Source organism: Pyrgilauda ruficollis, unplaced genomic scaffold (assembly GCF_017590135.1).
Source record: "Pyrgilauda ruficollis isolate IOZ18807 unplaced genomic scaffold, ASM1759013v1 scaffold13, whole genome shotgun sequence".
In the NCBI taxonomy this organism is placed as follows: domain Eukaryota; kingdom Metazoa; phylum Chordata; class Aves; order Passeriformes; family Passeridae; genus Pyrgilauda; species Pyrgilauda ruficollis.
The window spans coordinates 5,306,091-5,322,026 of record NW_024511432.1 but is presented as its reverse complement, the minus strand read 5'-3'; the positions used below and the strand labels follow the sequence as shown (position 1 = coordinate 5,322,026).

General features: G+C 55.3%; 2 protein-coding genes across 2 annotated transcripts in view; both read right to left on the bottom strand.

Annotated features, from left to right (window-relative positions):
* Window positions 1–7,362: 7,362 nt before the first annotated feature.
* On the bottom strand, window positions 7,363–10,470 carry NRN1L (neuritin 1 like). Its single transcript, XM_041458788.1, has 3 exons — window positions 10,343–10,470; window positions 7,882–8,044; window positions 7,363–7,801 (listed from the first exon to the last, which is right to left on the bottom strand). The coding sequence occupies exons 1-3, from the start codon at window positions 10,398–10,400 to the stop codon at window positions 7,528–7,530; spliced, it is 495 nt and encodes a 164-aa protein (XP_041314722.1). The 5' UTR covers window positions 10,401–10,470; the 3' UTR covers window positions 7,363–7,527.
* An 811-nt stretch (window positions 10,471–11,281) lies between these two features.
* EDC4 (enhancer of mRNA decapping 4) overlaps window positions 11,282–15,936 on the bottom strand; it is a 33,297-nt gene continuing 28,642 nt past the window's right edge. Inside the window, exons 26-29 of the mRNA XM_041458746.1 lie at window positions 15,646–15,832; window positions 14,289–14,508; window positions 13,468–13,631; window positions 11,282–12,244 (exon numbers count right to left, since the gene is read on the bottom strand). Of these exons, the coding sequence (XP_041314680.1) occupies window positions 12,052–12,244; window positions 13,468–13,631; window positions 14,289–14,508; window positions 15,646–15,832 (764 nt within the window). The 3' untranslated portion in view covers window positions 11,282–12,051. The remainder of the gene's footprint in view (window positions 12,245–13,467; window positions 13,632–14,288; window positions 14,509–15,645; window positions 15,833–15,936) is intronic.

Below are 15,936 nucleotides of genomic sequence, written 5' to 3'. Positions count from 1 at the left end.
GAGCCGCGCGAGCCCGCCCGGGGCCCCGGGAGCGCGAGGGGCTCCGGGGCCATGAGGGGCTCCGGGAGCGCGAGGGGCTCCGGGAGCGCGAGGGGCTCCGGGGCCATGAGGGGCTCTGGGGCCGTGAGGGGCTCTGGGGCCGTGAGGGGCTCCGGGAGCGAAAGGGGCTCCGGGAGCGAGAGGGGCTCCGGGAGCGCGAGGGGCTCCGGGGCCTCACAGCAGCCCCTGGGCCCCGCCTGGGACCCCTCAGGGCTCTGGGACCCCTCAGCCCCATCCCGGCCCCCTCAGCCCCACGGGCCCCTGGAGCTCCTCACCCCCATGGACCCCAGGGCCCCTCACCGCTCTGGCCCTGCTGTTACCCACAAAGTCGGGCTCGCTCCTCGGTGTGCCCCGAGCCGAAAATGACACGCTCCAGAGAGACACCGATGGTTGATTTCAGAGCTGCCCCAGCCTGGGTGCTCGGTGCTACTCCACAAACCCAGCACGCCCCGCCAGGCTTTCTGTGCCATTATTTACACAGAGAAGTTCAGGGTTAGTGACTTCCTGAGCACAGCGCCTCTGATAAGATTGGTTGGTAATTTCCATAGAAATCGCATAACTCCAGATAACTTCTACTCATGCTCAGGGGAAGGACCTTCATCTCAACTGGGTCCTTTTGATGCATAGCATGAATTTTAGTGTTACAATGAAGATAGCTCAGCTCTAAGATACCGGGACATGGAGTATTTTGTCAAGTTGGCAACGTTTACATAGGCAAACATCAACATCTTAGTGTATTACGTCCCTAAATCTTGTTAGTTCCAGAATATTCTTGAGTGAGTGGTGTTGGCTGTTGCATGTTCCACCGATTAGCTCTCCTTTTTTTGCTGATTAGGTTTGAAAGTGTACAAAGGTCTTACACCAAAGAACATCCTGCCTTACGGCAATATTGACATAATCCTCATTTTGCAGCACCGTGACCCTCTTCAGCCCCTGGCAGGGTCAGTGTTCCCACTCCCCATGCTCCTGCCTCGGAAGAGCGGCGCAGTGCGTCCTCTTTGGAGCCAAACCCAGCTCTGACAGCTCCCCAGCAGCGCCTTGGAGCCCGCAGCCCATGGAGCAGCTCCGAGGGCTCCCCGCTGGGCTGCGGGACTCTGGAAAAACATTCCCTTTGCAAGAGAATTGCCCGGAAGCATTGGTCCTTTCCCTTGGCAGGGAAAACCCGGTCCCTGTGGGACAGCTCTTGTGCACAGCAGAATAACGAGGCACATTCCTTTCTCCTTTCTTTCTCCAGCTACTAAGTGCCACAAAACCCTCAAAGTTTGCTTGGTAACTGCCTGTGGACTTTCTTCCTCATATCCTTTCCTCATCCTCCAACAGAACACTCCACATCCCGGCCCTGGATGACCTGAGAGCAGGGAGACGAGGGATGACACCTTGCAGGGATGCTGACGGCTCTCCTTTCCCTCGGGACATACAAACGCAATGCTGCTGGGCTTGTTTTCCAGCCTGGCTGTCACGTCATTCCCGAGGCGGTTCAGGTGGAGCGGGGCTTTTTTCACACTCCTACCATGCTTTTAAAAATAGCCGGGTTTATTTTAATGCTCCTGGGATCTTCGGCTGTTTTAGAATGATTAGTAAGTCATAATGTAGTAAAAGTTGTACCTGCTGATGCGCATTATTGTCATCAGCTGCTTCTCCGTGTAATTCCCAGTGAGGCATGGAAATGTGTGAGGGTTGAGGGGGGGCTGCCTGGGCTGCGATCAACAGATCTGGTGAGTTGTGCAGTTCTCTGCAAGGGAAACTTCCCAGTTCTTGTCCCACACAGTAATGGTGCTGCTGGTAGGTTTTCAGCCCTCTAATCCCCGCACTTTCTTTATGGAGATGTTTCCTCAGCCATGTATCCCCCTCACTGTCCCTGAGAGGTAGCTTAACCTGTGTCTGACATGTGACACCTTGCACGTGTCCCTGGTTAAGTTGATCCTGTTATTTTAGGCTGTTTCTCAAGGTTAGCCCAGCTTGGTTCCACCAGCATGTTCCTCTCTGTCATCCTGGCTGGTGGGTGTAGAGCAGTGGGCTGCCTCACCTTGCCCAGGGAGCTCACACAGGGATAAGTTCTCAGCAAGGATGTGTTTCCCTCAGGGGATGCATCTTCCATTAGTCACTTCCTCACAGCTTTGTTTCCTGACCAGCCTCATGGGAGCGCTGAATGAGGCTCTTCCAGGTTCATCACTGCTGAAAGCCAACAGGCGTCGAACCCTTGGGCCAGAACTGGGGACTTCTGAGAACCTCAATCAGAGCAGCTCTTGTATTATTTATGCTGTGGTGGTGCTCTGAGACCCACTGGAGCCAAGAGAGCTTCACACCAGACATCTGCACAAAGCCAACATCCTCCTGGCAAAACACCCGGGGATGAAGTGGGGAACTGTCTGCTCATCCACTGCCTGCCAGGTCAGGCACCCGCTTTGACTTTGGAGTCATTGCCTGTTGATTCCTGATGCCTGTTATTCCATCCAGAGCCTTTTCTGCAGCTACAGCAGGAAGATTTCTGACAGGGATAAGCACCTTGCTGCTGGGGCCACCAGCCGTGAAGCTCTGAGCGCTGAGAGGCTCTGAGCCACTCATCCTGCCAGGCTCTGGGTGCCTGGGCTCCCACCAGCCCTACTCCAGCCAAAAACCATTGGGTTTTTTTCTCCCTCCTCCAAGAGGGGACTGGTAACAGGTTTATCACACTCACAAAGCAGTGCTGCGCTTGGGCAGGTCTAACAGCAGATTTTCCTGCCAAATGGGCTGTTGTCTCCTTGTCATTTCTTTTCTTGCCTTTTCCCTTCCAAGGTGCTGCTCTCCCTGGAGAAGAGCCTCCCCCTGCTCTTTCGTGCTGACCCTTTCAGAAATCCCCTGCCAGCTCTGATGCCCAAGACCTACAGCCTGCCTCCAGCCCCATGGGAAGGATTCAGCCCTTGAGGCAGGAATGTCTGTGAAGAGTCACAGAATCCTGAGATGGTTTGTGTTGGAAGGACCTTTAAAAGTCATCCAGTTCCAAACTCCCTACCATGGGCAGGGAGAGCTTCCACCAGACCACGTTGCTCAGAGCTCCATCTTTGAACACTTCCAGGGATGGGGCAGCCACTGCTCCCCTGGTCCTGCAGCATGGCTGCTCCCTCCTGAGAGCCCTCATCCCTCTGCAAGGATTGATTCCCTTAGGTTTTGTATCTCCTGTTAGTGGCTTCTTCAGGGCTTCTCCTGTGGAAGCTGCTACAGGCAGGCTGGGACCAGCGGGGCAATGCTGCCTACCCACAGGTGGAGGATCCTCTCTCCCTGGAGGTGTAGAGCTGCTACAGAGCTGCCTCCAGCACCAGCATTAACCCTGCTTGGAGCAGGAACTTCAGAGCTCCCTTTGCATCCCACACCTGTCTGTGGTGCTGCCAGCTGACTCCAGGGTCTCACTGGGGTGCAGCAAGCTGTAATTCCCTGTGGAATGGTGGGAATAGCTGGAAGCACTTCCAGCATCCCCCTCCCCCAGCACCACAAAGCTGCCTGGGACATTGCTGCCCATCCTGAGCATGGGGCAATTTGGGGACCCCAGGGCTTCCTGCTGTGCCAGACCATAGGAAGCCAGGAGAATGGGCCCCTCATCTGCCATCAAATGGATGGGGTGAAGCAGGAAACCTGGATTTCCTCTGAGCTGCATCCCTGCCCTTTGTGGCAGCCAGCCCAACCCTCAGTGGCCATGCCAGGCCAGAGCTCAAGGTTGTCCCAGCAAGGCTGAGCAGAGGTCGTAACGGGAGGATGTTCAATTAAAGCTGCTTAAAAAGGAAATCCAACTTTCCATATGCCTCCCTGGAAAATAAAACAGCCCCAAAGCTGAGCACAGATGGGGTGCCAGGCTGGGGGCTGAACACAGCCCCCACAGCAGAGGTGACTCCTGCTCAGCTGTTCCCACTGCCTCCGGTCCACGGGGATTGAGGTTGTCTTTTGGTGGCTCCTTATGGAAAGTTGGACATTTGGCTTAGCAGAAATCCCCATGCAAAACTCGGACACTGGCCAGCCCTGTGACATAGTGTCCTCCAGGCTATGCTTGTTTTCCAATCTCCCGCTCCCCCCGGAGTGCCAGCGAAGCTGGAGGTGGTGAAACTGGTGTCTGGTTGGGGATGTCGGACTGGGACAGTGGCACTGGGGCCATCCCTGCTCTGCTGGTGGCCTCCACACCAGTCTATCCAGTTAGAAAACCCAAGTGTGTCCCCACAGATGAGAAGTCGTTCCCCACCTGGTACCTTCACCAGGAGGAATTTCCCTGGGTGAAGGAATGGAGGATTCAGCCATTGTCTGGCAGAGGTGTTGGGTGGCATGGTGGGAGGTCAGCCCTCATGTCACTGTGCCACGTGTGCTGTCTCACTCACACAGCCACCAAGAGTAGTGTCACCATCTGGTTCCAGCTGCCTGGTGACACGAGGGCCTCCCCAGCCCCTTCTGCGATTGCAAAAAGTGAATTCAAGCATCAACTGTGCTGGACTCAGCTGGCCTTTATCCCTTTTTTTTTTTTCTTTTTTTATTAATTCAGGTTTGTCTCTTAGAGAAGAGAGAGGGAGATAATGTCTGCAGAGCATTTAATCTTCTGCCCAAAGAATAGCAGAGAGCAAATTAGGATCTACTCCAATTAATTTGCCTTGATGGGCAAAATCTGGAGAGCGGCCATATCTGGGAATTAAGAACAAAAGCAGGGAGTGCAAAGTAGGTCACCGGAGTTTCGTAACCAGAACGAGGGGTTTTCACAGCACGGCGGGTGCTCCAAAGGCTCCCGGTGCCGGGGTCCCCAGCCTCGTTCCCCACCATCCGCTCCTTTCAGCCTGGACAGTTGCTTTAAGATGCTGTCAGTGTGCAGGGAGCCAGCTGCTTGTTCTGGGGACAGGAACGAGGATGTTGTCCTTTCCCACAGCAGGACATGGCCGCAGGACTGTCCCAAACTCTTAGACCCAATGGAAAGACAGACACTGGCTCAATGTCCCTGTTTTGGAGCACCAGAGATCTTCCCTGGGATCAGCATGCCCACCCTTGCTGCCACACTGCTGCCCTTGGCCCTGCAGACACCTCCCCGGAGGAGGACTGGGGTCACAGGTCACCAAGCAGTGGTGACCCACAGGCCCACCCTTTTCCAGCACGCCCAAATCCCAGCCCGGCCTTCCCAGAGCCACCAGTGCCTGCAGGCTGTGTGGTGACACGATGACACCTTTCAGCTGCAACTCACACATGGAAGCACAGCCAAAGGTGTGAGCGACGTGTGGTGACAAGTGCTGGTGCTCAGGACACGTGGTGATATAGCCAAGGGTCTTTGACATGTACGGTGGCATTTTCCAGGACATGGGACCTTCTGCAATGTCTTTCTGCACACAGGGTGAAACACCTGGAACGTTTGGTGGGTGTGGGTGGATCTTCCCAGGCTTTCATTCCGGCTGGACTGAAGCAGCACAGTTTGTTGTCTGCAAGTGTCACCATCATGGTGGCAGCCTGTCACAGCACCACGCTGGTGACGCTCCATGTCCCCGGCCACCTGGCAGTGCCCGCTGCGATCCCACCGCTCCCACCCCCTCGGAGGTGCCGGCGGGTGCTGCGCGGTGCGTGGCCGGCGCCCGGCTGGCGTTTATCCTCTTAGCCACCCTGCCGGGATCCGGCACTAATTCACCCTTAAACACAGGATTGTCAGGAACTGGGAAGGAAAGAATCGGTGGATTATCCCCCCGGCGCTGGCGTTAAACACGGGGAGCGGCAGCTGCTGCATGAGGAGAGCTGGGGTGATGTCTTGCCCCGTGTCCCATGGGGCACCGGCCCTGGGATCAGCATCTTCCCCCAGCAAGAGCTGCAGGGAGCCCAGATGTTTTGTGTCCCCCCAGCCAGCTCCAGGCTGGTTAGTGAGATAAATAACGGGAGATAAACACAGAGCCCCCCACAGAGCTGAGGGATCGGCAGCAACCACTCAGCCCCATGGGATGAACCAGCAATCCTGTTAGTGTTCCCCAGCCCCAGAGCCTGGCAGAGGACTGGGACAGTCAGGGTGACATCCCAGAGGTGACCAATCACCTGTTTAAGTTACCAGATCTCAGAGGAAGAGGTTTTATGATGAAACAAACAATATTTTTCCCTGGCTCAATGAGGATAGTGATTACTGAGCTCCTTGTTCACATGCTGAAGGCTTTCAGCCACAGGACAGCATGGCAAAAGCTTCCCCGGGCCAAAACCATGTGCCCAGCTGCTGGAATGTTTTTGGGAGTCACAGAAATCACATAAACAGCAGCAACTCGCTACCCACAGCACATAGGAGCTCACGGCTCCTGCTCTCTGCTGAGCCTGGAGCAATCCTCAGAGTGGTGGCACTTGTGGTGTTGGCCAGAGGATTTTTTTGCCTTTCCCAAGTGGGGTGGGTTCCACTTGGGATAGACAACAGCCAGATTTACCCACCAGATTTCCACAGGCAGATTTACCCACCACTGCTGCTGAAGCCACACCAGCAAGGAGCCGTGATCTGTGCACAGCTGGGGTGGCCCATTTGCAATTCCAGTGGCCCTTTAGGCGATGGGTGGGGAGTGAAGGCTGTGCCCAGGACAGTGAGGAGGATGCCTCACCAGCCCAGGCCTAGGGGAGCTGGTTTGCACTCTGGGCTTTAGTAGCTGGGAAAAATATCCTTACTTTTCAGCATAACAGTGACAGGGATGGGAATTAGAGCATCTTCCACTGGTAGATATGAGTTTAGCCAAATTAAATGCCCAGAAATCATGTTGGTTTAACTTCGACAAATTCTTTGTGAACCTGGATGAGATTTCCAGTTCCCTAGCTTTTTTACCTCCATCATCTTGGTAAAAAAAACAAACAAACCAACAAACAAAAACCAAACCAAAACAAACAAACAAAAAAAACCAAAAAAAACCCTTATCTTCCCTGCAAACTGTACTTTTCTTTATGATCATGAATATAGCCAGACTAAAATAAAAGGGGTGGAAATCAGAAAATGTCACTGGAGTTGCCCATCAGAGGACAAGTTATTGGCTGCCAAAAAGACAAAGAAATCTGCACCCTGTGTTTTTCTAAGGTGCCCTTTAAACCAAATAAAACATTTGACCCACCTCTAAAGGGAATATCTGCTATGCCCAGCCCTGAAAAGCAGCAGTCAGGGAGCACCAGGGCAGTGGGAATTGCCCCCTCTTGGGACTGTCCATGGTCCCATGGACTGCCTAGCATGGCCATGGGCAATACACTGGAGGAATGGAGTCACAGACCCTCCCACTGACCCTTCTTTGGGGACTGGTGCAGGGAGCATCTCCTCTCCAGTCCCCAGAGCAAACACGGGGCTTGGGAGGGGCTCAAGGGACATCCCATGGCAGAGAGACAGGAGAAATGTAAAAGTGTCTTTTAATATAAATATAAATCCATCTGAAGTGCTGCAGGAGAGGACGGTGCCCCGCGGGGGATGCCCGGGAGGGAGGTGGGCATGGCGGGGACCGGCCAGAGCCGGGGAACCGAGCCGGCATCACCTGGGCACGCCGAGGGCGAGCAGGGCTAGAGCCAGGGCAGCAGCAGCGGCAGGGCCAGCAGGGCCACCAGGGGCGGGTGCAGGGCGCTGGCCGAGCCCCGCAGCGTGGCCTGGTTGGTCTCAGAGGCCGGCGAGCTCTGGGCGCTGGCCAGGCGGCCCCGGGCGCTGCACAGCTCCTGCAGGTTCCCCTGGAACTGGATCTTGCGGGACTCCTGGCGCAGCGACTCCCACACGGTGGCCGCTTCCACGGGGCATCGCGACAGCACCTCGCTGGCGCAGGTGTGGAAGTCATCCCAGGACCTGGGGAGGAGGGCGGGAGTCGGGGGCGATGCTGGGGGCAGGTGACCCCACCGTCCCAGCGGCTCCCCAGGGACACTCACTTGCAGATGGCGTCCAGCTCCTGCGCCTCGTCGCCGCCCTCCTCCTGCTGCTGCTGCCGGACGCTCTGGGCCATGCTCTCCCCCAGGCTGAGGAGGCAGTCGGCGAAGCCCTTGTAGATGGTGTCGCACTGTCCCGCCATGCTGACGGGCTCCTGGCTCGCGGCTGCGGGGCACAGAGAGGAGAGACCGAGCTGAGCCCCCGCCGAGCCCCGCCAGCCGCGCCTGCCCGGCTCGGGGCAGCGTGGAGTGAGGCTGTCACCGGCTGGGGGTGACACTGGGCTCTGAAATGTGCCAAGAGGCTTCCACATCCCCCCGGAGCGCCGGCATCCCCTCCCTGGGCACTCGTAGTGACCCTTCGCTCCCGGCCCGGGAGCTCGACGAGATGTGACCACCCCGCAGCGATGCTGCCATTCCCCACAGGGCTCCTGCCGCCGCGTCACCTCGGCCTCCCCGGCTCTCCCCAGAGCCATCTGTCCCGGCCTTTATCCCCTGACAGCAAAGATTAATTTGGGACTACAACAGAAAAAAACAAAGCAAAGGCTCAGCAAGCTGGAGTCCCTGCTCTGACTGTAGTGGGAAAGATGGGGGAAGGAGAAAACAAAGGGGAAGGGGGAAAGAGAAAGAGGAAGGAGGAAGGGAAAGGGGAAAGGAAAAAGGAAAGTTGAAAAGGAGGGGAAGAGGAAAAGTGGGAAGGGGAAGGGGGAAGACAAAGACAGAAGGGGAAAGGTGAACAGGAAACAGGAAAGGTAAAAAGAAAAGGGAAAGGGAAGGCAGGAAGGGGAAGCAGGGGAAGGAAAGGGGAAGCAGGGGAAGGAAAGGGGAAGAAAAAGTACAAAAGGAAAAGGCACAAGTGCAAGGCTGGCTGCTCCATTCTGAGAAGCCCCGATTCCCTGCTCTGCTCCACAAACGATTCACCACTGGCACTGGCCAAACCCTGGTACCAGACATGGGACAATGGGGACAGGGTGTGCTCATGAGAACTGCCAGTGCATCCACGACCAGTGGGAAGTTCAAAAGGAGCTGGTGTGTGACTGGGTCACAGAGAAAACCTGCATGGTCCTCAGCTCTGCCCCAGAGGTCCTGCAGGCCAGAAGATGTGGGGTCCCCGTGCAGATTCACAGGAGTTACAAGAGTTTTGGAAGTGACAAGGGCATGCACCAGGGAGGTTTCTAATTGAGGAGAGCCTGCAGGGGACCCCTGTGGAAAGGTGACCCCAGAAACAGCTGAAAGTTTCCTGGTGACTGCTGAGGCAGCCAGGATGTCTCCAGGAAGCCGTGTGCCTTGCTGCTGGCATCCCATGCCTGCACCCCTGGAACAAAGTGGCTGTGGTTGAGACTAACACCAGGGCAAGCCTGACACAATCACAGGGCACTTTTGGTGTTTGCAATGAGAACCCCCTGAGCACAGCACCAAGGAAAGCCTCGGACTGATTCCAGACACGTGGGTCACAGACATTGCAGGTATCAATAGAGAAAGTGGGATCCATGGCTCCTCTTTTCTCCCAGCCAGACAACAAGCCTTCCTCCCAGCAGCCCGAGGACCCAGCAGCTGGCAGGGCCAGATGATGCCTCCCTTCAGCCGGCTGGTCCCTGCTGCGGGCTGAGGTTTCACCTCCTGGGCTCCTCTAAGGTCCGGCACAAGCCCTTCCCTCCGCCCAGCTCCCCCGGCACGAGGCTGGGCAGGGCGAGCAAAGAAGGAGAAAGCAGGAGGGCAAATCACGTCTGCTGCTCCGCTGCAAAACCGTGGGGAAAAACCTGTCCCCGGCTCCGTCAGGGAGAAAGCCCAAGGGAAGCACGGAGGAAGTTTCTCAGGGCGCTGCAGAGCATCCCGAGCTCCCCAGCGAGCGCAGCCATCCTGCTCCTGCGGAAGGGTCGGAGTCACCCACCCTCTGAACCTAAAATCCACCAGGGCCTTGGTGGTCCCTGTCCTTCACCGTCCGTGCAGCCGGACTAGGTTAATCCCAGGCTCCCCGTCTCTCTTCAGAGCAGAGATGTCACTGGGTACCGCTGTGCTCCGCATCCTCCCTCGGCGCTCGGAGGAGCGGGAGTGTGGAGAGGACACGCTGGTGCCAGTGAGGGCAGGACCTGCCGGATAACAGTCCCCCAGCGATCAGGATGCCCCCCGGCCCCGGTGAACGAGGGCAGCAGGGAAAGCCAGCGGGTGCGTGGGGCGGGCACACAGGGCTGGAGAGCCGGAGCTCGGGAACTGTCCCCGCGTGAGCAGAGACACCCCGGAGAGCGCCGGGAAGCCGCGTTCCTCCTTGCCCGGATCGCAGGACACGGGACAAGAGTGGATGGATCGCTGAGCCGAGGGACAACCGGGCACCCCTCTCCCCGCAGCTACAGAGGGTGCGGGATGCGGCCGGGGGTCCCGCTCCCACCCGCCAGCCCCCCAGCTCCGGCGGGGAGAGCCCGAGCTGTCGGTCCCGCAGCCCGACCCGGAGCGGTCCCGCGGCACTCACCGAGGTGCAGGAGCAGCGGGCACACGACGCCCAGCAGCCGCCAGCAGCCGCCGCCCATGGTGCGGACCCCGCGCCGCCGCCGCCGTGTGCTCCGCGCCCGCCGCCGCCGGCAGCCCCGGCCCCGCCGCCCGCCCCCGGCCCGCCGGCACCGCCCCGGGCCAGCCCCCGGCACGCCCTGCCCGCCCCGCCGAGGGGCGGAGGAGCCCCCGGGGCTGGACCCCGGCCCGTGCAGCTCACGGAATCACAGAACGGTTTGGGTTGGACGGGACCGTAGGAACCATCTCGTTCCAAGCCGGCACGGACACCTTCCAGCCCTGTGCAAGCTGGTCTGGTGAACACGTCCAGGGATGAGGCATCCACAGCTTCTCCAGACAATCTGCGACCCACTGTCCTCACAGGGAAAACATTTTTCCTAATATCCAATCTAACCTGCCCTCTGTCAGTGTGAAGCCACTCACCCTTGCCCTGTCACTCTATGCCCTTGTCCAAAGCCCTTCTCCAGTTCTACTGGAACTCCTTTATGTATTGGGAAGGTGCTGTAAGGTCTTCCCAAAGCCTTCTCTTCTCCAGGAAGGAGAAGCAGCCAGAGACATTTTTGCTGTGAAAAAGGGAATTAATATCCCCTTCCCACAGCCAGCAGCCCACCATCACCTCCTGCCTCTCTCAGCAAGCAGAGACCACTATGCCCTGCTGGAGTCACACAGGAAAGCTTGAGCAGAGACTCAGGAAAAAATGTGGAAAGAGAGAGGTGACAGTGGTCCATCATCTCAGGCTCCAGCCTGGAGATTGTTTGATACCCTAAAAAGACCTCTCAGTCTTCCCTCCATCACACAACAGAAGGTGGTCTCCATGGTTTTTTTCTCAAAAAGTTTTTTATTGAATTGTTCTTAATGTTATTTCCAAAAAAAAAAAAAAAAAAAAAAACCAAAAAAAAAAAAAAAAAAAAAAAAAAAAAAGAACAACAAAACCCCCCAAAACTTCAAAATTTAGATAAAAAGAAAAACCTCGGTGTAAAATCAAAACTAATGTCTGAAACATGGACATGCTCCAATGCACAACAGAACCGGTGGCCCCCCGGGGCTCTTGCAGTTTGCTGCTGCCTCAGCACCCTGACCCAGAGCCCCTCCCCGGGGCACTCCAGAGGTGTCACCCTGCCCAAACCTGCCTCACTGGGCCAGGTGGGCCGGGCACTCCCCCATGGATCTGGAATTAACGAACCTCAGAGTAACTAACTAATTAATGAATTCTATCTAACCCCTCTCGCTCAGCTGACCTCCTCCCCCTGCCTACAGCCTGCCAGGGAGGAGGAGTGTGAGCCCTTCCCTCAGGGGTGGGTACAGGTTTCTGGTCAGCCAGGAGCGCACACCTCGCCGCTCCCTTGCTGACGGCAGCAGATCCAAACTTTTAAAGGGGTAAGGAATCCATCGGCTTCTGCTGCATGAGACATGGACTGCCAGCCAGCCTTGGGGACGGATGGGCAGGTGAAGAAGAGATTTAACTCTCAAAAAAGAGGCTATTTAGGAAAAATAAGCCAAGTGAATGTTCAGTGACTATTTGGAACTATACACAGATGGTGTTCGCCTTAGAGACATCACACACGCGCCGAAAGATTTTCTGGCAAGAGCTCTTAACACCAGCCAGGAGCTGCTGGTAACCACGGATCTGCTGGGTGGGCTTTGGTGAGCAGCCCACCAGGCAGCCAGGTGCTCCTAGGTCATGCCAGGGGTGACCAGGCCCTGGAGCATGATCATGAGGCGGCGCGCAGGCTTGCTCAGAGGGTTGTGGGGTTCCACCTGGAGGAACTGGAAGAGCTTTTGCCGCACCTGGTTCATGACTGACCCCATGTGGTCTCGGGTGATGGGGTCGCTTTGGTCAAGGTGCATCACTGCATCCTCCAAGTAGCTGAAGGAGAGAGAGCAAGGTTAGCACCAAACCCAGAACACAATCTCAATCCAATTCAGTTCATGTTAGCGCTGAAGATGCAGTTTTGTTCCCTGTTCCACCCAAACTCTGCAGTATGTTCAGCTGTCACGAAATAAATGTTCCTGACTCACAGCAGAGTCCACCTATTCCTTCCTAAACACGTGAGGTCAGCCTACAGCGCCCACCCTGCCCACCCGCCCCACAACCTGGCTGCTGGAACCAAGGCAGAGGCAACAGCCAGTGAGAACTCCCCTCAGTGCTGGAGGTGACTCTCAGTAGGTATTTCCTCAAATTTAAGCAGAATTAGTCACTCATTAGACAGTAAAACCCCTCAGTTTGTGTAGGGTTACAATAAAATCTATCCAGGAAGGGGTGGGATAAGATCAAGACTTTTACCAACAGGACAATGAAGTTCAGATGAGCTATCAGCTTTTAAACCATAGCCTGAGTAAGGCAATGTGGTCACTGCAGGTTTTCAAAAACAATGCAGTTTAAACTTTACAGCAGCAGCCTGTAACTTGAAGCTCTTTTCGGTTTTTCTAGCTTACTTTATCCTTATTGAGTTAAAAACTCAATTTAAGCAATTTTTCCAAACAAGCCATAGTCAAAACCTGTAGGCACCTTAACAATTTAGCTTTTAAGGGCAGATAGCAGGGTTTTGACTCAGACACTAAAAATGTTCATGGCAAGTATCAGTACAGTCACTATTTTGTCACACAAGCTTTGCTTGGAACATCTACCAGAAATTGTACCAGTAGCTCCTGCTGCAGCCTCCCACTGAGCCTTTCTGACAGTCACGACAAGGAACTGCTGACACAAAGTCCAGTGATGGGTTAAGAGTAGAGCAAACTTGCCCTGTATCCATTGTACTGTCCAGGGAACATGGCACTATCCCTTCTTTTGCCTCCACAAGGAAATCTTTCCTTGGGGAATGGGGATTGCTGCACAGGCTGCAAACATTTACAGGCTACAGTTCCAGAGGTACCAGCACCTACTGCTGGGTACTCCTTCCACTACTACCTCAGGGCAGCAAAGCTTTCTGTAGTAATGCTGACATATTTTTCTGAGTTACCACTGGCTTTAACCACGCCAATAACAGGCTACAGAAACTCCAACTTTTGACAAAAGTTCTACTTTCCACTTCCAGGCACTGAATGAAAGCCAGGGCGAAGAACAGGACCCATTTCTCTGGTCATACTCACTTCAACTTCAGTTCTGTACGAGTGCCCAGATCTGAGGAGAGCTGCTGAATGAGGGAGAGCAGCACAGGCTGGGACAGTGGGCATGGATGCTGTCCAAATACTTGCTGAGTATCCACAGTCTCACAGACATAGAGAACCAGGTTGAGATCAGCTGCTGTTAGAGCCTGCAAGGAAGACACAGCTAGAAATGCACAGGAACCAACAGGCAGGTGAGGGACATGGGACAGTGACAGCTCTGGGATGCTCAGTGGCTCAACAGCTTCCTCTGGGAGCAAAAATCTCTGCACCTCTGCTGTACAGGCCAGCAGGGCCATCTTTAGGCTCTTGCTCTATGCTTTGAGGACACCTGCGTGTGTTCCAAGCTCAACAGAGCACAACCACACAGAGGGGAGCAGGTTACTGTCAGTAGCATGGAGCAGGGCCAGCAGTGCTATCATTCACTCCCAGAAGAGTTTGTCTGCAGCAGCTCAAAGGGATCTGCCTGCATGTTCAAAGTCAAAGGCAAGGTCAGGCCCCAGCTGGCAGATCTGCCTGGAGAGGCTTATGAAGCTCTTCAGAGGTGTGCCACATGCCAGCACCAATGGCAGAACACGCCGGTTTACTGGAGCACTGACAGTGTCCTGACAGGACATGGGCAGGGATGAAGCAACTTAACTGCTACCAAGTTAAGAGAGCAACTGCACACCTCAGGCACTCCACTGCCACAGGTCTCTTCATTCAACTCCTGTATAAGCTCTTGTGAGATTATGTGTCCACGCCAAGGAGCTTTTTCCTTCTCAGTCCCCAACAAGCAGTGAATGACTACCAGGAAAACTAGGTACCTGCTGGAAAGCTTGGTTGAGGTGTCCCTGCTGGAGCAGCTGAAGGATGTGAGTCTGCTGGGACTGGAAATCCATGTGAGTAGAGGGGATGGGTGTCCCGGCTGCCGAGCGCATTGCCTGGACGATGCTCGAGGTGACAGCTGCCTGCTGCTCCTTCATAGCCAGGCTCACTTCTCCTTTAATGACTCTCTGCACCTGGGCCAAAATAGACTCCTGCATGCTGAAAAAAACAAAACAGAGCCCATGGGCACCTCTGAGAATGAAGAGCTCAGGGATAACACTGCACAAAGCTTATACCAGTGAGAAAACACAGGCTGGTTTGCTTTTTGTAGTGGGGCTCCCTAAGGGTTCCTACAAATAGATCTGAGGCACAGGCATCTCGTGGCCAACACCACAACATCCCTGAGTGCACTTGGAAGATGCTGGGATTCTGTGCAGGAAAGTGACATTTCAGGGAACTAAGTCTCTCATCAAACAGCGTTTTAAATCTTTAATGTCTCTGGCTTACAAGCAAGGCAACTAAGCTGTGGGGTTATCCCCAAATGGGGCCAGCTTCCTACAGGAGATCTGTCAGATGCAGCTCCTCGTGTGCAGATGACACCTTTAGAATGAGAACACACTTACACTGTGCCTGTGACTTCTCCACAGAAGAGATTTCACAGTGCAGACTCTGCTGCTCTGTGTGACACCTTTTCCCTCAAGGGTTGGATTCTCCCCTCTCACAAAGGGTACAAAGCATCAAACCTGCTCTACCACAGGAAGAAAAGCAGGGAATCCTTGGGAACAAGCATAGCCCATGCATCAAGACCAGGATTTAGTCTGGTAGCCTTCCTGGCAACTCTGGCCTGCACTGGGGACCCCAGTGCATTCTGACATATCTTCTAATGGCTTAAAACAGACAGGGTTGTTTTGCCCCGTAGGTGAGCACCAGCCAATCCCAATGCCTGGCAATCTGCCACTGCCTCACGGTGTGAATGTGCTGGGATCCCATCCTGAGAGCAGGAGGGCAAAGCACAAACTGCTGCAGAGCAGTTGTGGGGAGAGAGAGCCTGCAGAAACTGTATGCTTGAGGACACTGAGTAAAGAAAAGACTCCTCTGAAATGATCTTCAGGAAGGACTCAGATTTTGAGTCTGCTCAGGGGTGCCTTAGATCCTTCTGTTCTCCACTGTGCACATGGGACCTGGAGAAAAGCAGGCCCTGAGCTTCCCAATACAGCTGGGAAACCTTCTGTGGGCAACAGCCACCAGCCCACTTGCTTTGCCACGGTGCAGGGCCAACAAGCAGCCCTACAGCACTCCTGGCTTGCATGTACCTCTCAGTGACATCTCTTTCCACAAGCCCAGCTGCCAACTTACTTGCCCACGATGACATGCAGCTGGTGCTGCACCTCAGCATGGACGCTGGCCGCGATGGTGGAGGCCAGCTGCTCCGTGGTGCTCTGGAAGGTGCTGATCAGCTGCCGCAGCTGGTTCAGCAGCGGGTCCCGCACCTCCTGCTCTCGTACCTTCTTGTTCTTCAAGTGAGCCTCTAGCTGCTGGATATCTGCAACAAGCAGAGAGGGAGATGTTTGTGCCATCTGCACCTGTGCAGATGATCAGGGCAGAAATCCAGCTGCCAGGCTCTACATGTTCTGCAGCAGAAGCGAT

Bases quoted from the DNA above. Each gene is read 5' to 3' on its own strand.
- NRN1L (XM_041458788.1), bottom strand. From the start codon at position 10,400: ATGGGCGGCGGCTGCTGGCGGCTGCTGGGCGTCGTGTGCCCGCTGCTC. The intron at 8,045-10,342 runs GTGAGTGCCGCG...TGTGCCCCGCAG, and splicing joins CCCGCTGCTCCTGCACCTCG to CCGCGAGCCAGGAGCCCGTC. The intron at 7,802-7,881 runs GTGAGTGTCCCT...CCTCCTCCCCAG, and splicing joins GAGCTGGACGCCATCTGCAA to GTCCTGGGATGACTTCCACA.